The sequence below is a fragment of the Capricornis sumatraensis genome, chromosome 3 (assembly GCF_032405125.1).
Source record: "Capricornis sumatraensis isolate serow.1 chromosome 3, serow.2, whole genome shotgun sequence".
NCBI classification, from domain to species: Eukaryota; Metazoa; Chordata; class Mammalia; order Artiodactyla; family Bovidae; genus Capricornis; species Capricornis sumatraensis.
The window spans coordinates 151,496,845-151,518,543 of record NC_091071.1 but is presented as its reverse complement, the minus strand read 5'-3'; the positions used below and the strand labels follow the sequence as shown (position 1 = coordinate 151,518,543).

Sequence of the window (21,699 nt, the reverse complement as noted above, 5' to 3'; positions counted from 1 at the left end):
TAAAGTCTCCAGCTCCTGATTGCATATTAACCGAGTGCCTGCTGGGAACAGGACCTCCCAGGCCATGAGCCCCTGCCCTCAGGGATTATCCAGCCCAGCAAGTGTCTCAAGGCTGGCCCTTTAGCTTAACCCTGTCCTGAGGGAGTCATCATTCCCAGGTCTCTCCAGCAGGGCCCTTGGAGGCCCTGTCTGACCTGAGCCCCAGGATGACATAGGTTGAGAAACACAGACTCTGGAGCCAGATGGCCAAGTGCCAGTTCTGGTTTCCCCTTCGATGCCTCTTCCCAGCTTCTATTGCCGTCATCAGTCTTTTCATCCAGCTGCTCCACCCTCCTGTCTCACGCTTGCTGGAAAGACATTACTTTTGCACTGTATGTTTGGGGATGATCTTGCCCCCTAACTGTTACACTGGTGCTCAAGGGCACCCCTTCCCACAGCCCTCTTGACTTCCCTGGGGTCTCCTCACTGACTGCCCCCCAGCCAGCCCTTGCCCCTTTCCCTTGGCTGGTTCCTTGTAGTCTGTGGCCTTTACTGCAATCCAGCAGAATGCTGGGCCCATGTTGCCCACGTACCCCTTGCCCCCACCTCATGCACCTGTGCTCTTTGTTCCAGCTGGAGGGGGCACCCGGGCCAGCGATTTCGGCCATGCATTTGGTAGCCAACCCAGCTCTTTGCCTCGTGCTGGCCACACCCTAGATGCCTGAGGGATGTTTGGGACTTCTGGGGTTTTTCCCTTCCCAGAGTGGGGCTCCCCCCACCCCCCTACCAAGGCTGCCTGCCTGAGAATTATCTAAAAGGGGCTGCTTATCCCAGAGCTTCTGCACCTGCTTCTATGAAACAGGGATCTCCAAAAGATGATTTGTGGGCACTTTCAGAGCCCTGGTGGCTCAGGCGGTAAAGAATCCACCTGCCAATGTGGGAGACGCAGGAGATATGGGTTTGATCCCTGGGTCAGGAAGATCCCCTGGAGGAGGAAATGACAACCCACTCCAGTATTCTTGCTTGGGAAAACCCCTGGACAGAAGAGCCTGGAGGGCTACAGTCCATGGGGTCCCAAAGAGTCGGACACAGCTGAGCGACTGAACAACAACAAGATGAAAGAAACTTGTGGTGGTGGGGTCCGGGGTCCTCAATTTCCTGGAGCCAGTCCCTGTGGCAGCTCCATCTCCTTGCCTGGAAGTCTCTGGAGATCGGAGCCCGAGCTGTGTCCCTCCATTCCCTGCCCCCAGGGTACTGACCGGGTTGTGCAAGGGCATCTTGGGCCTCCTGGAAGACGGCTTCACCCATGCCCACACAGACCACCTGGAGTGTGCATGTGGGGTGAGGCTGGGGAGGGCATGCAGATCTGAGCCGGGGCCCCTCCTCTCTCCCATCCCAGCTCTTTCCTGCAGTGTCCCCCAGTGAACCCTCCTACCGCAGCCTGCTCCTCATCAACAAAGGCTCTATGCTGCTCACCTACAGCTTGGCCCCCAAAAGCAGCTTGGACATCTCCCTGCGGCCCCGCTCGGGCCTCCTGGGCCCTGGGGCCCACAAGGTCCTTCTCACCTATACCTACCCTCAGGGCAGCTCCTGGAAACAGCATGTTTTCTACCTGCAGTTCAATTCCTGCCCCCAGTATCTCAAGGTAGGCAGTGGGGGTGGGGACTGGATCCTTGGGAGGGGGCCAGAGTCTGGGGCTTCCCTTTTCAAAGCCGCATCCTGGGACTGGCCTATAAAGCTCCCCTGAAATAGCTCAGGGGCTGCTCCCCATCCAGGCAGTGGCATGGCAGGGAGAGGATCCCTGGGCCATGTCTGGGAACGGCTCTCCCCAGGACCCTGCCTGTCCACTTATAGGATCCGGAGCAAGAAAAAGGGGTGCAAAGGTCCCCAAGGAAGGAGTGAGGGCAGCCCAAAACTCATGACTACAGATGGTAGAAGGGTGTTTGGGGCCAGGCCAAGGAAAGGGTCCGAGGTTTTTAGACTCACGTCTGGCCAATGAAATGGTCTGTACATCCTTTTTCGGTCCCTGACTTCTTTTCAAGAACCATCTCCTGTTCAGTCACTATGTACGTACTCAGCCTTTGACAGAGCCTGCCCATACCCAGGGCCCAGGGTGGGGCACCTTTTGCTGCTCTCTCCGAGGGAGCAAAGCTGCCCATCTAGGATCTTTGGGGGAGCCAGGGCCGCAGGGCGATGTCAGGGCACTGTCCTCCCTTTGCCTGTCCCAGGAGGTGACCATGCAGAGCCGCGAGGAGCCGCTGCAGCTGAAGCTGGACACCTGTAAAAGCGTCTTTTTCAAGCCCACCTGGGTGGGCTGCTCCTCTACCAGCCTCTTCACCTTCCGAAACCCCTCCCGTCTGCCCCTGGAGTTTGAGTGGAGGGTCTCCCAGCAGCACCGAAAGATGCTGGTTGTCCAGCCCGCCAGAGGGATTATCCAGCCCAACGAGAGCTTTGTGAGTGCCCTGCCAAGGGCGGGAGGGAAGGATACCCATCACCCTCACCTTCACCATCAGCTCTTACTCACGTCTCTCTGGGGCCAGGCTCACCCCTGCATCTAAGCCACCATCATTTCTTCCGGCCTTATGCGTAGGTATGAGTTACCATCATCTTCACCCCCATTTTACAAAGAAGAATTGAGACTTGGGTTGGGGGAAACTGTTTACTAAGACTGTGAATTAAGAGGTGCAGAGCTGGGACTTAAACCTGGGTTTCTGATGTCAGTGCCCAGGGACAAGTCCATCCTCCGTCCTTGGTCCCCCAAAGCTGGGGGGTGCTGCGGAGCAGCTGGATTTGGGGCTAATGGGTGGCTGTCATTAAGGAGTGAGGAAGGGAGCTTCTGGAGGTCAAAGCGGTAGGTCCTTGGAGGGGGGCACAGGTGAGACCCAAACTAGCAGAGCCCTAGCCCTGGTTTAGGGTCTCCTAGTCAAGGAGGCCAAGCTTGAGCCGAGAAACACCAACACACGGTGTCTGTTAGAGCCCAGGGATGGTACTCTGTAAGGCGAGAGACCACACAGACTCTGGAGTCCAGCCTCAAGAGTGCACATCCCCAGCTCCCACCAAGTACCCTCATCAGCTGTGTGACCCTGGGGAAGTTACCCCACTTCTCTGCAGCTCCAGTCTCTCATCAGACAATGAGACACTAAAATAATACCACTTACCTCTGGGGATAAGTGGTTGAGGGCCCGAGGGAAATGACAGAATACACAATGTGTGTAAGTGCCTAGCTCGAGGAAACACTCGGAAAGGTTTTCTATAGCCTGATGTTCTGCAGTGGGACCTCAGACATCCGAGAGGTGGGCAGGGGTTCCCAGAGACCCCACGTAGGGATAATGTCTGTGACCCCAGACGCTGACCTGGACCTTCAGCCCTCTGGAGGAGACCAAGTACCTGTTCCGAGTGGGGATGTGGGTCTGGGAAGCCGGCCTGCCCCCAAACACCAAGCCCTCCGCCACCACCCACTACATGCTCCGGCTGGTGGGCATGGGCATCACCAGCAGCCTGTCCGTGAGTGGGAGGACCCTGGCGAGTGCGGGTAGGGAGGGAAGGGGAGGAGGGGCAGGGCCCAGATGGGAGGGAAGGCCCCAGAGTACCTGACCCCATGAAGGCAGGGGCTGGCAGTCTTCTGGCCCCCTGGCTCTCCCTGCTGGATCCGCTCTTTGGGGACCCTCTGAGGCCAGAGTGGGGGGCAACAGATGAGGCCATGGGCCTGGGGGATCCCCCACCCCGGGCTGGCTGACTCTGGCCCTCAGGCACAGGAAAAGGAGCTGGACTTTGGGAACATGCTGGTGAATGGCAAGCAGACCAGGATGCTGGTGCTCCTGAACGATGGCAACTGCACCCTCCACTACCGCCTCTTCCTGGAACAGAGCGAGCCCAAGGCTGTCGAGAACGGTCCCCTCGGTACTCAGGCCTGGGCGGGACTGGGCCCCCGGGGGCAGGAGTGAGGGGCACGGGTTAACACTGGTTAACCGGACCACAGTTTGGGGACAGGGCTGGAAACTTGGTGCTTCCACTTGCTAGATGTGTGGGGTTGAAGGATAATTGTCCTCTCTGAGCCTCAGTTCCCTCATCTCTAAAATGGGGCTACTGGTGGTGCCCACCTCCCAGGGCAGCTGAGTGGAACAAAGTGCTTAGCAGGTGCCAGTGACCCCAAGACTGGCCCCCGCTGTCTTGGTCTGGAGGAAGCTCTCTGCCCCCCACTCCCTGCTCTCTAACCAGAGCTCTGCTGCCCGGGGGAGAGCATCTGGGGCTGGGTGAGAGGAAAGGCCGCACCTCGCTAGGCTGCACTGGGGGCCTCCTCTGCTCCTGACCCCGCCCGGCCGCCCCTGACGGCCACCCCTGAGCAGCTCTGCAGCTGGACCGCACCGAGGGGAGCATGCCGCCCCGGTCTCAGGACGCCGTCTGCCTGACCGCCTGTCCCAAACACCGGTCCCAGTACTCCTGGACCATCAGTTATGCTCTCGTCTCCCACAGAGGTGCCTGGGCCGTCTGCAGGGATGTCAGGGCCAGGGAGGAAAGGCGGAGGGCTGTGTGTGCAGGACTTGGGGTAGGAGGATGCCAAGGGTCCAGACAGAGCTGGCAGGATGGATGAGAGTGTGCTAGGGTGTGCTTCTGGGTGTCTGGTGTACATGCCTCATACCAGCCACCTCTGTCTGTGTGGGTGTCCACATATGCGTACCTGAGCTATGGGGGACTCAGTGTGAAGAGTGGGGCCCTGTGTCTACCTGTTGAGGGATCTCAGGTAACTCCTCAGATGCCTCGGGTCTCAGCTTCCTCCCTCATAAAATGAGGTTGTTAGCAGCCTGCCCTGGGGCCACTTGGTGGGAGTCCAGGACAGCACAGTCAGAGGAGCACAGGAGAGTGAGTGGCTGAGAGTGTGGGCTCCTTGGAATTGGATCCTGGCCCCAGCACTTATTAGCCATGTAACCTCAGCAAAGTTGTTTAACTTCCCTATGCCTCAGTTTCCACATCAGTAAAATGGGGATAATAATGGTGCACTGGTGAAAAAAAAAAAAGTACAGATACATGTTACCACATGGGCAAACCACGGAAACATTATGCCAAGTGAAAGAAGGCAGTCACCAAAAGCCACACATTGTATGATTCTGTTTATGTGAAATACCCAAAATAGGACAATCTAGAGAGAGAAAGTGGACGAGTGGTTGCCAGGGATGCGGAGAGGGGTGAATGGAGAGTGACAGCCACTTAGTACTGGGTTAGTTTTGGGAGCCCTGAAAATGTTCTAAAATCAGTGATGACGGTCGTGCAATTCTGTGAATACACGAAAAAAAAATCACTGAATTGTGTGTTGAAAGGGTTAATCTTGGGGACTTCCCTGGCGGTCCAGTGGTTAAAGCTTTGCACTTCCATTGCAGGGGGTACCCGGTTTGATCCCTGGTCAGGCAACTAAGACCCCACATGCCACATGATGCAACCAAAAAATTCTTTTAATTTTTTGGCTGCACAGCATGGCATGTAAGTTCCTATTTCCCTGACCAGGAATCGAGCCGGTGCCCCCTGCGGTTGAAGCACAGAGCCTTAACCACTGGACCGCCACGGAAGTCCCCCCCCAAAATGTTTTTAAATGGTTAATTTTATGGTGTATAGATTATATCTCAATAAAGCCATTAAAGTTTGAAAATGAATAACAACGCACATTAAATACAGTGGTGTTTGCCAAGCTCTTAGGACAGTGCTTGGTTCACGTAGAAAGTATCAGATAAGGTTTGGCTGTTGTTGGAAGTGTCCCAGGAGTCTGCTCCTGACTAGGGTCCTGGGGCAGATTGCCCGGGACCCCTGCACCCACAGTGTGTACTCCCCTCCCCAGGGGAGCGGGGAAGTGAGCCCACCCCTCTCCCATAACCCCACAGATAACAAGGCTGGGGAGAAGCAGGAGCTGTGTCACGTGTCGCTGACGGCTGTGTACCCACTCCTCTCCATCCTGGATATCTGCTCCATGGGCAGCGCCGAGGGCATCACCCGGAAGCACCTGTGGCACCTCTTCTCCCTGGACCTGCTCAACAGTTATTTGGAGCGTGACCCCACACCCTGGGAACTCACCTATAAGGTGCCCACCCGGCACAGGTGAGGTGGGCCTGGGGAGAGGCAGAGCCTGTCTGGGAATGTTCTTGGAGCAATGTTCCACTCATGCCCCCAGCACCAGGCCCTGTCCAAGAAGGGGCTCCCTATCTGCCCCCCACCAATGTCTGCCCATCCTTGGTGGGGCCTGGAGAAGGCTGAGATTGACTTGAGGTCTCAAATGCTGACCCACCCCTGTGCCTGAGTCCCAGATTCTCCAGTTCCCCTCTGTGGGGAGACAGATGCCAAGCCAGCCACCCCTGAAAGGACTCCAGCCTGTCCCCAACCCTGTCCCAGACCATTTCTCTGCTCCACACAGCACCAGCCAGATCCCCCCTGTCTTCACCGCTCTGAAGCTCAATTTCAATTTTGGGGCGGCACCGATAGATGCCCCGCCCTCCGTGGTGCTCCTGGCCCTGAAGAACAGCGGCATGGTGCCCCTGGACTGGTACGGAGTGGGGTGCAGGGGCTGGAGGTGTTCTCTTGTTGGTTGTAGCCCTGGTCGCCTGGTGTCCATGAAGTGCACCCCGACCCCACGCATCAGTTGGATGTAGACGCCAGGGTAGGACTAGGGTCGTCCAACGGGACATCAGATCTGGCTGAGTCGCATTCATAGGCTCAGAAGTGGTAGACTCACCCTGATGGAGACTGGCAGTTGTTTAGTCACTAAGTCGTGTCCGACTCCTTTGCGATCCCATGGCCTGTAGCCCGCCAGGTTCCTCTGTCCGTGGGATTTCCCAGACAAGCATACTGGAGTGAGTTGCCATTTCCTTCTCCAGGAGATCTTTCCCACCCAGGGACGGAACCCCCATCTCCTGCACTGGCAGGCAGATTCTTTACTGCTGAGACTGGCAGAGGCATCGTCATAGCTTAGTGAGAAGTAGCCACCACGCATGCGCCACAGCTGGCCACTAGGACCCTCTTCGCCGAGCCTCACACCAACCCTGTGAAAAAATCTTCCTCCGCTGACTGTCTCACAGATGGGAGGCTAAGGACTCAGCTAAGAGCTTTAGCCGTTAGAGGCAGAGCCAGTTCCCATCCAGATCTGTCTAGGTCCAGAGCCCCCACCTACACAGGTTAGTCAGCAAGAAGCTACAGGGTGCCCTGATCTCTGAGCTAGATAAATGCTCGGGCAGCCCCGACAGAGCCCCAGGCCAGTGGGGGCCGGGCCTGCATGGGGCGAGTTGAGGATCTCTGGCAGGCTCTGCTGCCACAGCGTCAGTGTCAGGGAGATGGCTGAGCTGAGCAAAGCCACATGGGGCTGCAGGAAGAGTCGGGGCTGGACACGGAGCAGCTGTGCTTCCCGGTCACATGGGGCCCAGGCCTGGAGACCAGAGTCCTCCTCGCTGGGCCCCTCCTGTGCTTGGCTTAACTCCCACAGGGGCCCTGAACTGGTGCCCAGTTAGCATCCTGTCTCCGTGCCAGCGCTGTTTCTTTCTTTCCTCCTGCCTCTGCCACGCGCCTTCATTTCCCAGTAAACTTCCTTTTGATGACTTCCAACTTTGCTTGGCTAGATGGAGGTGAGAAAGAAGTGTCCCCATCTGGGTCAGGCTTGGGAGGGGTGGGAGGAGAGCCAGGGGCCCAGCCAGGGTGTGGCAGTGGGTGGATGAGAGTGGGCATATGCATCTGTGATCTCAAGAGCCTTGGGGGTGCATGTGGGTGAGACTGGGGGCGCTGTATTGTCCCCGGTGCAGCGGCCGCCCCTTACTTTCTGGGTTGTCCTGTCCCTCCCTGTGGTGGAGGAGAGGGAGCTGGTTCATTAAGCGGCTTCTGTCTGAGAAGGCCCGGGACTGTGAGTAACTAAGGGCTCCTGGCCCTGAGTGACTGGGAAGCTTGGCAGGCTATGGCCCAGTGGGGAAGGCCCGGGGCCTGCCTGGAGCGCTGCGTCAGCCATCCACTGAGCTGTCTGAGTGGCCAGGAGCCAAGGCCCCACAGGGCCTGGGAGTAGGGGCAGGAGAAGCGGCCTTGGCCGGTGTCCTGGTGTGGAGCAGTGTATTTTGGTGGACTGTGTGTGCATGTGTGTTTGTGCAGGAGCATGCCAGCTCTCACTCTCAGTGGAGAGGGGCCAGGTGGCTGGAAATCGGACAGGAGGAAAGCCAGGCAGAGTGCCCACTGAGCCAGGCCCGTCCATCAGGAGATTGTCTGAGGTTCAGGAAGGCAGTCCGTGCTTCTTCCTAGATTCCAAACGCAGGGAACCTTCCTAAGAACACTTGACTCTCCTCGGCTTTTTGCGTTGTTGTGTTTCCTTTCAGTTTCTTAGAAGGCTATTTTTGAAAGTTCTAGCCGAGTCTCTGCTAAATTCATAAGGAACAGACCGAAGGTTTTATTCCTGCCAAGATCAGTAAAAAAAGGGGAGTGTGGACTTGGCCTGGAGGCAGCAGCAGGCAGGACAGAGAACCCCAAGTGGGTTTGGGGGGAGCATCGGGGGGAGCTGGGAGCCATGCTGCTGCCATGCCCCCACCAAGCCTCCTCTGCTGCCCCTGCGCTTGGCCCAGGGAGATGTTGGGCTGTGTGTTTAAAGGGAGATCCCTCACAGGTGTCAGGGGCACAAGTTAACGTTGTCTGTTCCCTCATTCATTCATTAAGCCATCGGCCAAATGTGGATTGGGGCTTTTGGTGCAGGCCTCAGGCCCAGAGCTCAGGATAGAAAAGCGGACGAACCTAGGCCCTGCCCTCCCGGTGGGCAGACTGGCCTTGTGGTGCATGGTGAGAGACATGCTGCAAAAGACCCTTGGGCAGCGTTAGAGCTACTTCCCTCGGATTTAGAAGTGGTGGGAGGGTGTGCACACCTCAGAAGCACTTCCTGGAGAAAGCTAGACCTATAGGCCAGGGAGCAGAGGCAGAGAGCCTTCAGAGAGCCTTCTAGACAGGGGGCCTGGTGCAGACATGGGTAAGAGAAAAAGGCACAGCGTGGCTGTAACGTTGATAGGGACATGGGCAGGGCCTTGGAGTCCTCTGATGGGCGTGTAATTCTTCTCCTTCTGAGGAGGATTAGCAGTTCGAGGCAGAGGGACAGGCTGGCAGGTTTCCACAGTCCCAAGTTGGGGGCCCACACCAGAGGACAGACAGGGATTATTTGGGTGGAGTTGGGGTGAGAGCCGAGAGGGAAACTGCAGACAAACCTGAGTAGCAAGGTCGCCAGTTTTGCTGCAGATCAATATCCTGCAGATAAAACGACAGAAGCAAGTAACAAGTAATGGTGACAAGTCCAACAGCACAAGGGTGATGGAAGAAAAGTAAGAAGCCCCCCACCCCGCCAGCTCCCTCTCCAGTCGGCCCTGGTGGGCTTGGCATGTGCTTCCACTCAGCACTGGTACAAGGCAGAGACACATGAACACAGTTACTCCTTCATTTTTTATTACAATAATGGCATGGTGTTACATGTATTACTCTGTGTTCAGCATTATAACAATAACATTGTCACTCAGCCTTATGTCAGTAACATTCATTTTTAGATCAATAAAGATCAGTATATAGAGATGTAACTCATTCATTTTAATAGTTGCATAATATCCTGTAATATGAATGGACCTTATGTCTATTTTGTTTTGTTAATTTTTTAATTCTTGGTATTAAATTTTTTTTTTAATTTTTTGACCATGCCGCATGGCATGTGGGATCTTAGCTCCTCGACCCAGGATTGAACCTGTGTCCCTTGCACTGGAGGTGTGGAATCTTAACCACTGGACTGTCAAGGAAGCCTTTACGTTCTTAAACCGCTCCTTTCAGATGACACTAGTTGTTCCCAGTGCTTCTTAATGGTTTTTTGCCATCACTAACAAAGTTGTAATAAACATCCTTGTGTGTGTGTGTGTGTGCATGCGAGTGTGCCTGCCTGCATGCGTGCTTACATTTTTACCCCTGCAAGTTAATTCTCCCAAATGGAATTTCTGAGTCAAAGAGCATTTTCTGTTCTATGCACTTTCTATTCTAAAAGATGCTATCAAAATTCCTGCAACAAAAGGTGGGAGCAATTCCTTCTCTCCCTGTATTCGAGGATGTCTGTCCTTCCTGAACTTACCAGCATCAAATGTAACCATTTTTCACGATTCAAATGTGAAAATACTTAAGACTGATTTGAGGGGATCTTGATTTGCATTTTCCCAAGACTCTCCTTGAGTCTTTTCAGGTGTGATGCCCATTTCCCCCCGCTTCTGGCTATTCCCTGTTCATATACTCTGCCCTGTTTGAGGCCAGTTCATCCCTCTGAGAGTGGATGGAGCCTTCTTTTCAGATTGCGATCTTGGGACCCCTTTGTCACTTATTTGGGCACCTTTCAGAATGTGATATCTGCTTTACTGGAGGACCTGGCATCACAGGGGCACTGATTCTATGCCCAGCCTTGCTTTGGACTCAAAAATGCCAGTCTTCTTGGGGCCCCCTAGTTGGTGCTGCTGACATTCCTAGGTGCCTCAAATGGCCCTTCTTAAGCTCTTTGTCACACAGACCCCTCCAGGGTCACTGCCAAGCTCAAAGTGGCCGCATATACAAGCAGCCCCTTGGCCCCTGGTACCCACAATGGGAGCCCCAATTTCCACTCTCCATTTAGTCACTGCTTCTGTTCCTAGGTTTGGGGGCCATTATGAAATGAGAATCCACAGCCTCAGTGTTTGCTCAGCCTTGCACGGGACAGCTTGCCTAATGGCGGAGAAGAGGGAGAGGGAATAGAGGAGGCCTCCATGCATCCCAGCTGGGGCTCAGAGCTCCTGCCTCTGGTCTGACCGAGAGGCTTCTTCGCCCCTTCTGTTTTGCACCCCTCCCCCAGGGCCTTCCTCTTCCCAAGTGACCAGCAGATCGACCTGGAGCTCTGGGCAGAGAAGGCAGAGTTTGACAGCACCGAGCTGCACCAGATGCGTGTGCAGGACAATTGCATCTTCTCCATCAGCCCCAAGGCTGGGAGCCTGAGTCCAGGGCAAGAGCAGATGGTGGAGCTCAAATACAGGTGCTGCCGCCACCACTCACCCCGCCCTTCCAGTCCTGAAGACCTCCATTTCCCCCAACCCCTGGAGGAGCCTGGCCTTACACTGTGTGACTCCAGGGTACCCTGAGTGGCCACCACCCTGAGAAGGTGTTGCCTTCCCACCTACAGGGGAGGTTTAATTTTCCTCTTGCCCCATCCCAGCTCAGGGATTTCCGTGTAGCCAGCCCAAAGCCACACGCGTGCCATGACCCTTTGTTCTTCAATCCATACCAAGGTTCAGTAAGTCATCCTGGACTGTCTCCTCCCTTCCAGCCATCTGTTCATCGGCACTGACCGCCTCCCGGTGCTCTTCAAGGTGTCCCATGGCCGGGAGATCCTGGTGAGGTCCTGCCCTTGTCCTGTCCTGGAGAGCCTAGAGAGTGGCTCAGGGAGCACCGTTCCCCAGGGGACTGGGGTCCACACCTCTCCGCTGGGCACTTCAGTTCCTCCCAGGAAAGGATGCTGCTCATGGGCTTTCTATTTCCAGCTCAATTTCATAGGTGTGACGGTGAAGCTGGAGCAGAAGTATGTGCACTTCACCTCCACCAGCCATCAGTTCATCCCTGTCCCCATTGGTGACACATTGCCCCCGAGGCAGGTCAGTGGTCTACGTGGTCCTGCTCACCAGGATGCTGAAGTGTTGTTCTCTGTGTGTCTGCATCAGCCCATGACAGGATGACAAGGCCCCTGTCCTCACTCACAGAGGTGGGGTTGCAGGTTGAACCTCAAGATTGGGCAACTGGGAGAGACCCAAGGCGAGAGGCTTCAGCTTCTAGGCACTGGTGCTAAGCCCTTTGCCAGGCCCCATTCCCATGCAAAAGCAGGGGGTTCCTTCCTTTAACACAGGGTTTTTCAAACTTGACCATGAACCATAGTATATTTTGGAAAACCCAGTTCATACATACACATCCAACTGAAACAAAAGTATCACAAATCAATACGTACACCACTACATGCTGAGTGCTCTGATGTTTTCTTTTTTATTCTGTTCCACTTTTTAAATGCCGGACATGGCCTGATAAACTGGTTTCAGCACCTGCTTATTGACGGTCACATCTTGAAAATTACTGCTCCAAAAAGGGCATATTTCCGGAGGCTGAAATGCTAGAAAGTGAATCCTCATGAAGCTACAGAATTATCTTTATTAATTGGAGGGAACCAGGTTCCTTCGTTCTGAAAATGTACGCTGGAAATCTTCCAGAGGGAGATGTAGAATTTTTCTAAACATTTCACAACTCTGAAATTTCTAATCATTTAGAATCCCTTGTGTTTCTGGGCAGGAGCCTCCAGCCACTCAGCCTGGAGCAAAATAAAAGGGCTTCCTAGACCCGAGAGAGGGTCTCATGGCCCCGGGCTCTGCTCACTTCCTTACACCACCCATCTACCCACTGGCTTCCCAGAAGCCTCACCCAGAAGCCCAGACCCTCAAAAAGACAAGCAAAGACTCATATGCTTCCTGGAGAGCTTTCCAGAGAGACCAGACCACTCCCCTGTGACACTGAACACAGACAGTGGAAAGTGGACAAAGGAGAAGATCAACTTGCACCGCCAACCAAACTCCACAACTGCAGTCAAGCATCTCCTTTCATTCATAAGATGATGACAGATGGTGGCCGGGACCTGCAAGAAGGCAGCAGAAACAGAGTGAATGAACAGACTGAATCTACATTTTGAAGACAGAATCACTAGGACTTGCTGGGGATTAGATCTGGAAAGTAAGAGAAGGAGATGGAGGAAAATATACTGGATTCCTACTTTGAACTCCTGGGAATATGTAGGTGCCATTTGCTGAAGTGAGATACACTAGGGGGAGGAATAGGTTGTAAAGAATTTGGTCTTGGCCAAATGTAAGATGCCTATGAAACAACAAGGAGGAGTCATCAAATAGAAGTTGGATACCAGGTCTGAAGCTCAGACAGCCGTCCAAGCTACAGGAAAAAAAGCACATTCAGGAGTGGGTGCTGAGAAGGATGGGGAGGCTGAACCTAAATCCAGATAAACTCTTTATTCTCACTGTCTTCTTTCTCTCATTTCTAACATGGAGTCTTGGACCAGAAGACCTCTGGTTTCAGGCAGGATGTTCTGTGACTCCCCAACTTCAGGGTTAGTCTTGGGGGACCTCATACCTTCCTTCTGCTCCCTTTTCTGCCTTTAAGTGCAACTGCCTCTAATGGCAGAGGTGGAAAGTGGCAGCCTCCCAGGTAATTAGAATGAGAGTCTAGAAAACCATGAAGGGTCCGGATGGTGAGTGCATGGATGTTTCCCCAAATTCCAGCACTGTGGACACAAGCATTAGTGTCCCCTTATGCTTGACTTAGGTACATTGAGAGCAAATAATATAAAGATTACATATTATACTAAAATGTTGCAGGCTGAAAATACAGTTGTATACTTTGTGGGTGATCCAGGCAGAAGGGAAATCAGAAGTTTTTAGGGGAACTCTGGGACTGTAAGGGTGACCTCATGGAGATCAACCCACCCTCCCACAGTGAACACAGAATCCCAGCCTCCCTGCGTTGTGGCCTTGAGTGGGTGTGAAGATTCCTCTATTCCTCCCCCTGCAGATTTATGAGTTGTATAATGGTGGCTCGGTGCCCGTAACATATGAGATCCAGACCAACATCCTGTCGCAGGTTCAGGAAAAAAATTTTGATCACCCCGTCTTCTGCTGCCTCAACCCCAAAGGGGAGATCCAGCCAGGCACAACTGCCCGGGTCTTCTGGATCTTCTCGCCTATTGAGGCCAAGACCTACACGGTGAGCAGAAGCCCTAGCTCACACAGGGTGGGGGTTTGGAGGTGGCCCCCTCCCAGCAGGCCTTGCTCTGACAAGACCCTGCACCCACCTGCCTAACTTCCCAGGTAGATGTGCCCATCCACATCCTGGGATGGAACTCGGCCGTCATCCGCTTCCAGGGAGTGGGCTATGACCCCCACGTCCTGGGGGACGCAGCCCCATTCCACAACCTCTCCTTGTGGGACAACAACGCCATCCACTCAAGGCTGATGGTACCTGGACAGGTAAGGCAAAGGGAGCAGGGAAGGCCTGAGGCCTAGGGGGAGCCTGAGGGCCCAGGGGGGCTGGTGCAGCAGGACGAGGAGGCTGAGAAGGAAATGACACAGGGTTGGAAAAGGAAAGGGATATGGGGCAGGTTGGGGGGAAGTCTGGAACCGGCCCCCCTCCATATTTAGAATGCAGCACCGGCTCCAGGAGAGGCTTACCCTGCCCCCTAGTGCCCACAGGTGTTCCTGCTCAAGGCTCCCCCTGCTGCGCGGCCCCAGCCACCCTCACCTCGGGGCATTTGGGGGGGGCACTGGGAGGGGTAGAAAGAAGCCTATTCTAGGGCTCTGAGATATTATCTTCATTCAGAACAGCCTCTCCCTTGGAACTAGATGGATTTTGCTGAAAGATACCTAGGGTCAGTAACCCTACCTTTAGTTCACACACTTCCCACTGTTTCGAGGCCTGCCACATTCATCCATCCACCTTCCGTGTGTTTCCCCACTGACCCACATGCCCATTCGCTCACCCCCGTATCTGTCCACCTGTCCCCCCATCCAACCGTCCATGCACTCGTCCAGTCACTATCCACCAATACATACGCCTGTCTACTCTTCCCCTTCTCCCCTGTTTGGACTCTTACTGAAGGATGAGTACCCTGGAGGACACAGTTTTGGGGACACACAAAAGTGCCAGAGTCTCAGCTCTGGAGGAACTCAGGGTCTAGACCAAGAAAAGGCCCCTTCCATGGCCTCGGTCTTTCCAGACACCCCTACCACACAACTCTTGCTCTGTGCCGGTGAAGATGCCAGCAGCTGACCACCTAGTAGTTCACAACTACCCTTCAGAGACTCAAATCATATTAGCCTTGCTTCTGCTTTTTGTAAGCAAATTCTGATTTATCAGCCCTTTCAAGCCTATTTTAAATGGGCAAAACCATAGGCTTCAGAGTGATACTGTCTGGGTTTATCCTAGAGACCTTTGGAAAATTATTTATATGCTCTGAACATCTGTAAAGTGGAGACAACAGTGGTGCCTATATCCCTGGGCCACTGTGAGAATTAAATGCCTGTCAGTTGCCGACAATGGTACCTGGCCTGTTGAAAGCACTTGTGACTGGTACTGGTGGCTAGGCTGAGTATTTCTTCACCTCCCAAAGTTGCCGTTGTGTTGTCTCCACCAACAGAATGTCTTCCTGTCCCAGTCTCATATCTCCCTGGGAAACATTCCTGTGCAGAGCAAGTGCAGCCGCCTGCTGTTCCTTAACAACATCTCCAAGAACGAGACAATTGTCTTCGCCTGGCAGCTGAAGCCTCTAGATTTTGGGGAGGTGAGAGTTCCTTGTGTTTGCAGGGAACCAGAACCTTCAGAGGCCCTCTAGACTTATCCCATTCCAACCCATCCCACCCTGCTCCATCCCATCCCATTCCACTCCATCTCACTCCATCCCATCCCATCTCATTCCACTCCATCCCATCCACACTCCTTCCTACTCCATCCCATTCAACCCCACTCCATCCCATCCCATCCCACTCTACTCCATCCCATCCCACTCCATCCTACTCCATCCCATCCCCGCTCCATCCCCTCACACCCCACTTCACTCCATCCCATCCCACTTCATCCCACCCCATCCCATCCTGTGCTATCCCATCTTGTCCCATCCCAGCCCTGTGAAGCTCCAGAGAGACTCCTTCCCCAAATATAAATAGGTGTCTGTGAGTCCTATGAAAGGAAAGGTGGCTCCTGAAGAGACAATCCCATTCATAGTGACCCTGAAGGCCTCAGTGCATGCCAGCTTCTATAGCATGGACCTGATATGCAAGGTAGGACCACCCTCAAAGAGAAGCTGGATGGCACACAGCTCCCAGTCTTGGGGGGGTGCGGTGGTCTGTGAGATCCCCAGATCCCCCCAAGGCCCCTCGTCTAAGGGCCAAGCTCTGGAAGAGTGGGGGGACCACAGCACAGGCCCAGGCCAAGGCCCTCCAGACCTGGTCTTCTCTCTCCTTGTTCTGAGCCACAGGTGTACCAGCAGGAACGCCTGAGGCAGTACCGTAAGGACCTGCAGGAGTGGAAAGACGAGAAGCTGCGGCAGGAAGTGGAGTTCACCATCACAGATAGGAAAGTGAAGGTGAGGAGGGCAGGATGGGCTCTGAACACCACAGAGCCTTCTGATTAGCCTTGCTAGAGGGGACAGAGGTGGTGATCCGAGGTGGTCCTAAAAGCTGACCAGCCTGACATAAGAGATTAGATTTCTTTTATTCGACTAAGCCTGCTAAGTCACTTCAGTCGTGTCCGACTCTGTGCGACCCCATAGATGGCAGCCCACCAGGCTCCCCCATCCCTGGAATTCTCCAGGCAAGAACGCTGGAGTGGGTTACCACTTCCTTCTCCAGTGTAGGAAAGTGAAAAGTGAAAGTGAAGTCACTCAGTCATGCCGACTCTTAGCAATCCCATGGACTGCAGCCTAGCAGGTTCCTCCGCCCATGGGGTTTTCCAGGCAAGAGTACTGGAGTGGGCTGCCATTGCCTTCTCCAGACTAAGCATAGCCCCTCCCAAGAAACTGTGGATACAGAAAGATGGCTGACCATTCTCTGCCTCATGTAGCCTGTATTTAATGAGTGGCTACTGGGTGCTGGCCACTGGGGATCCAGGGGGAAACAGGCAGAGCCCACCTTCTGGTGGAAGGGAAGGTGGCATAGTGTTTTCAGGTGGAGGCTCTGGAAACAAGTGTCTGGCTTAGTTTTTGACCTTTGATGGATCTTAGCTAAGTTATTTAACCTCTTTAGTTCCCTCAACTATATAATGGGAGTCATATGACATCTGAGATTGGCTTCTAGATAGTCTAGATGAGAAGATTGCCATAAACTGGTAATTGTTGAAGCTGGGTTGGCTGTAATGGAGAACTCTTTGTAGCATTCTCAGCACTTTTGTATACTTTTTAATAATATGTATTTTTATTTATTTATTGGGCTGCACCTGGTCTTAGTTCTGGCACACGAGATCTCTGATCTCCATTGTGGCACGTGGGATATTTAGTTGTGGCATTTGGGGTCTAGTTCCCCAACCAGGTATTGAACCCGGGCCCTCTACATTGAGAGCATGAAGTCTTTCTTAGCCACTGGACCACCAGGAAAGTCCACTTGTGTATACCTTTGAAATTTTCCATATTAAGAAGGTTTACAAGAGGAATTCCCTGGTGGACTCATGGTTAGGATTCCGGGCTTTCACTGCCATGGCCCAGGTTCACTCTCTGGTTGGGGAAGTGAGATCCCACAAGCTGTGCAGGGTGGCCAAAAACAAACAAACAAAAAAGGTTAAAAAGAAGTTTTAAAACTTTTAAAACACAAATAAATGATCCACTTTGTGGCATTGGTGGGAGGATTAAATGAGTTGATGCTTGTAAATTACCTACAACAGTGCCTGGTGCCCAGAAAGCCTCCACTCAATATGGGCTAATATTAGTATTTATGCAAGGGGACTGGTAATAAATGAGTCAACATGTCCACCTTGCTTCCTCCTCCCAATTGTGGCACTCTTGCACCTTGATTGCCCCTGTGTCCTCCACCCCAGGGAGGCACTGCCCCACTCTGAGGCTCTGGCCTAGCTCTGAAGGCAAATCATGTTTTGAGGGCTATGGAAGAAGGGATTTCTGAATTAAGGCTTAATATGGGAGGCTGTTTCCTCATCCCACTAAAGCACAGTGTTCCTGGGCCCTGGGGACAAGCGCTGCTTGAGCAGCCTGCACTGTGTGGTGGCGTCTCCTTTCCTTCCCTTTAGCAAGGTAGCCAGATTTCCCTCATCTGTAGGCAGCGCTTCCCTGGGGAACCTTCTGGAAGAGGGTGTGGCTAGGAGTTGTGCAGGATCAAGAGGGCAGAGGTGGTGGCGCTGACTTCAGGCCTTCTGTGGGTCAGTCAGCAGGAAGGGTAGGATGAAGGGAATCCCTCTAGGCCTCTTGCATCCTAAGCAAGGGTCTCTTTGCTTCCACAGAAAAGGGCATATTGTACAGCTTGTGAGCCTGCGAGAAAGTACAAGGTGAGGACGTAAGCCCAGGCCCATCTCCTTAAGATGTCTTGAAAGGATCCTTGCTTGCTCCCCAGAGATACCTCCACCCCCCAGTCCAGCCTCCTGGAAGGGAGGGATGAAAGTACTGATGGGTGGGGATGAGATGCCAGAGGTGTCGCCAAAGGCCTGGCTGGGGGACTAAGCACACATCAGTGATGGGAGTGCAGTCCCCAGCCCCTGTCGTCAGTGCCTCCCCTTTCCCAAAGACGCTGCCCCCCATCAAGAACCAGCAGGATCTCAACCGGCCGACCAGCTGGAACCTCAAGATGGCGAAGGAGGAGACATTCTGGCCGTGCCCCCAGCCGCCGTCGCCAGGCATGCTCTGCCTAGGCCTCACTGCCCGTGCCCATGCCACCGACTACTTCCTGGCCAACTACTTCCCCGACTTTCCCCGCCACTTCTTGCACTGGTGAACTCTCAGGGAGGGAGGGAGGGAGGGGTCTCCTTTCTCTGCTCTCTGCACCGCCCCTTCCCCACACACTCCAGAGCAGGGGCTACCCAGACCTAACCCTTGCTGAGGGCTTGGAGCATGTGCAGCCATCAGCGGGACTACTGGGGCCCTGCTGCCCCCGAGATGCCCCCGCTACTGTCAGGCCCTTATGAGGAGGGGCAGAGAGCCAGAGCCCCCTGGGGAACCCACCTAGGCCTCCCTGCCTCCCCTCCTCCCTTCCCTTTCCACCTTGGAGCGTCTCCAAGGCCTGTGCTGACTCTGAGAGTTGGACTTGATTCCCAAAATGCAGCAGCACTGTGTTTGGGTTAAGACTAGAGGCTGCTGCAAGCTCACCTAGGTCCTCATGACCGGGCAGCCACCATCACTGCTCAGGCCCCTGACCCCAGCATGGTGGCTTGCCCAGGCCACTCAGAATGCTATGGCCTGCCCTGCCCCCCCAGGGAGCTGCCAAAGAGGATGTGCCTCAAGGTGGAGTCGGAGACTGGGGAGGAAGAATCCCCTGACAAGTGGGCCTCTGTCTCCAACCAGGAGAAGCAGCTTCTGATTGACTGCCTCTCCGCCATCATCAGGTGAGCACCCTCCCCAAAACCCTCACCCCTCTGCCTCCCTCGTGAGTTCGGTCAATTCTGGGCCCACCCAAAGCCCCGCAAGTCCCAGCCCTTCCTTTCCCAAAAGATAGAACTTCTTCACAAGATCCCTTCCACAGGTTGTTCCAGGCCCTTCTGGAGGGTGGCCTGGATGGAGGGATCCTGAGGGCTGCGTCCCAAGTTCTGCCTTGTTGCAGCTGATAGATGGGGTCAGGAGCTGGGCCACTGTTTTCCAGGGCTCCCACCCTCATCTGGGTACCTCTGACCTCCTGGTTCTTCCACTATCATATAATGATCACCGTTAAGAATCCGAGGGGGAGGGGGGCCAGAGATGCCTGTTTCTAAAGAAGAAACGGTGGGAAGAGCAATTGATCAGCCCCCCACCAGCACCTGTGGCCACAGTAGTCAAGAACCACCCCTTGGGGAACCCTGAAACCAGAGTCCCCCACAGGGGGCTGCAAGGCCTCTCAGTGAGGACCTTCTCCTCCCTCTCTGCCCACCCAGGGGCCTGCTGGAAGACAAGCTCTTCCATGAGGCTGTGGGACAAAACCTGGTGGAACAAATGCCTTACTTCTGCCAGTTCTGGAATGAGCAGTCGGCCAGGTTCGTGGCCCACAACAGCCTGCACGTGGTGCCAGCCCCGTCTCAGTCATCCAAGAGCTCAGAGTTCAGCAAAGAGAAGGAGGAGGAGGACAAACGGAGGCTGGGGAGTAAGGAAGGGGAAGAAGAGGAGGAGAAGGAGGAGGAAGAAGAGGAGGAGCTGGAAGAGGAGGAGGAGACGGAAGAGGAGGAGGAGATGGGCGAGGAGGAGCTGCGAGAGCAGGAGGGGGAAGACAAGGCGGAGAAGTTGCCCTGGACAGAGATGAAGCCCACGCTGCAGCCCACATCCCAGGAGTCCCTGAAATGGCAGTGGCAGCAGCAGATGAAGGCCTTACTGAAGGAGAGGCAAGAGCAAGATGAGAAGGAGGCCATCAGCCGGTGAGCAGCCAAGCCCAGGTGAAGGTTTGGAGGGGGCGCTGAGTGCAGAGGGGTCCTAGGAGGCAGTGGTGTGCTGGGCGGCTACCTGTCTCAGCTTCTCTTTCCAACTCCGCGTTCATTGGCTGCGCTGCTGGAAGCTTAAGGCCTCAGGGGGCGCTATGTACAGAATGGCGATCTGAGCTTTAATGTTTCTTCTCCAAGAGCAGACTATTAACATTTACCATCACACCACTTCCAGCAGGGTGATTACAGTCGTCAAAGCACTTAAGTGACTTTCTAGAGCCAGGAGCAAAGTACCACCTCTTCTGGCACTGCTGTTTCCTGGGGCTGCTCTATGGCTTTCTGTCCACGGTGGGATTCCCTAGGAGCTCCTTCTGTGCGGTCTCATCGCTCAGTACCTTTCCCCAAGCCTGGTCCTGGGATGGGAACCCGGCTTGTCCGAGTTCGAATCCCTCTCCGGTGCCAACAGCATGCCATTTAGCACCTTGTCTCTTTGAGTCACGGTTTGAACGTCTGTAAAATCGGGACAAGAATGTTTCATAGTGTTGGGAGGGCGGGGAGTTAAGTGAGAATCCACCTAAAGCTCGGGGCAAACGGTACAGCACAGAGGAAGCCAGTGGAGAAGCCCAGTGCAAGTCGGTGGCGGCACTGACCCCGGCGCGCCCGCCTCCCGCCGCGCAGGCTCCCGGCTTTCGCTATCCTGCAGGAGGCGCTGCTGGAGAACATGATCCAGAACATCCTGGTGGAGGCGAGCCGCGGGGAGGTGGTGCTCACCTCGCGACCACGCATCATCGCCCTGCCGCCGCTCAGTGTTCCCAGGTGGGGGCACCGGGGCCAGCGGCCGCCGGAGGGCGCGAGGGGCGGCATGGGCGGGCAGGGGCGCCGGGAAGCTTCTCCTCCACTTCCCCTACCTGGGGCTTTCTGTCTTCCAGGATTCTGAGTCCCGAGTCGCTGCCGGCCGCAGCCCCGGGGCCGCAGCAAGCGGAGATGCCCGGCTCGTTTGAACCGCCCCCCACCGACTGTTTGCAGACGCAAGCGCCCACCCCTTCCGACTTGCATCTGTAGATTCCTCCCGGCCTTTTCTCCACCCCCCAGTAAAGCATTTAGCTACCCCCCCGCAACACACACATCTGCCTTCACTTTATTTCCTCGTAAGCGACAAGAACTCGCGCGCAGTCTGAGAGGCACAGATGGTGGAAGCGGCCAAGGTGGACCGCACTGACTCTTTGGAGCTGGGAGGTTGAGTCGCTCCTCTCCACTAGGCAGCTGGGCGAGAGTTCTGCGGTCTGGCCAGTGGAGGGCGCTCCGGGTGGTTTCTGGCCGGCTTTTGCCCCAGCAGAGCCGGGTGGCCTGGTCTGCACAGCAAGTGGCCGCGGAGCAAAAGGGGCCATCCCCTCCCTTTCCCCGCCGCACCTGCTCCGAGGTTCGGCCTTTCCACTGCTAGCTTTTACTCAACATCTGCCCGGCTCCCGGGACTCTGTGGAGGTTGAGAGGAAAGGAAATCGAGGCACGTCGAGGAAGGTCAAGAATTTGACGCTGGGACGGGGACGGAGCGCATCGCTAAGCCGCGGACCACAGACCCTATTAAATGTGAATTCGAAT

General features: G+C 54.8%; 1 protein-coding gene across 1 annotated transcript in view; it reads left to right on the top strand.

Moving 5' to 3' along the window:
• Nucleotides 1-21,162, top strand: part of CFAP65 (cilia and flagella associated protein 65) — a 36,645-nt gene extending 15,483 nt beyond the window's left edge. Inside the window, exons 13-33 of the mRNA XM_068968481.1 lie at nt 1,379-1,624; nt 2,208-2,432; nt 3,325-3,483; nt 3,729-3,879; nt 4,326-4,454; nt 5,850-6,063; nt 6,377-6,505; nt 10,823-10,999; nt 11,291-11,357; nt 11,505-11,615; nt 13,582-13,773; nt 13,878-14,036; nt 15,203-15,346; nt 15,729-15,842; nt 16,040-16,147; nt 18,007-18,051; nt 18,288-18,490; nt 18,973-19,101; nt 19,624-20,097; nt 20,779-20,916; nt 21,030-21,162. Coding sequence (XP_068824582.1) covers nt 1,379-1,624; nt 2,208-2,432; nt 3,325-3,483; nt 3,729-3,879; nt 4,326-4,454; nt 5,850-6,063; nt 6,377-6,505; nt 10,823-10,999; nt 11,291-11,357; nt 11,505-11,615; nt 13,582-13,773; nt 13,878-14,036; nt 15,203-15,346; nt 15,729-15,842; nt 16,040-16,147; nt 18,007-18,051; nt 18,288-18,490; nt 18,973-19,101; nt 19,624-20,097; nt 20,779-20,916; nt 21,030-21,162 — 3,447 coding nt within the window. The remainder of the gene's footprint in view (nt 1-1,378; nt 1,625-2,207; nt 2,433-3,324; nt 3,484-3,728; nt 3,880-4,325; nt 4,455-5,849; nt 6,064-6,376; nt 6,506-10,822; nt 11,000-11,290; nt 11,358-11,504; nt 11,616-13,581; nt 13,774-13,877; nt 14,037-15,202; nt 15,347-15,728; nt 15,843-16,039; nt 16,148-18,006; nt 18,052-18,287; nt 18,491-18,972; nt 19,102-19,623; nt 20,098-20,778; nt 20,917-21,029) is intronic.
• Nucleotides 21,163-21,699: the final 537 nt, after the last annotated feature.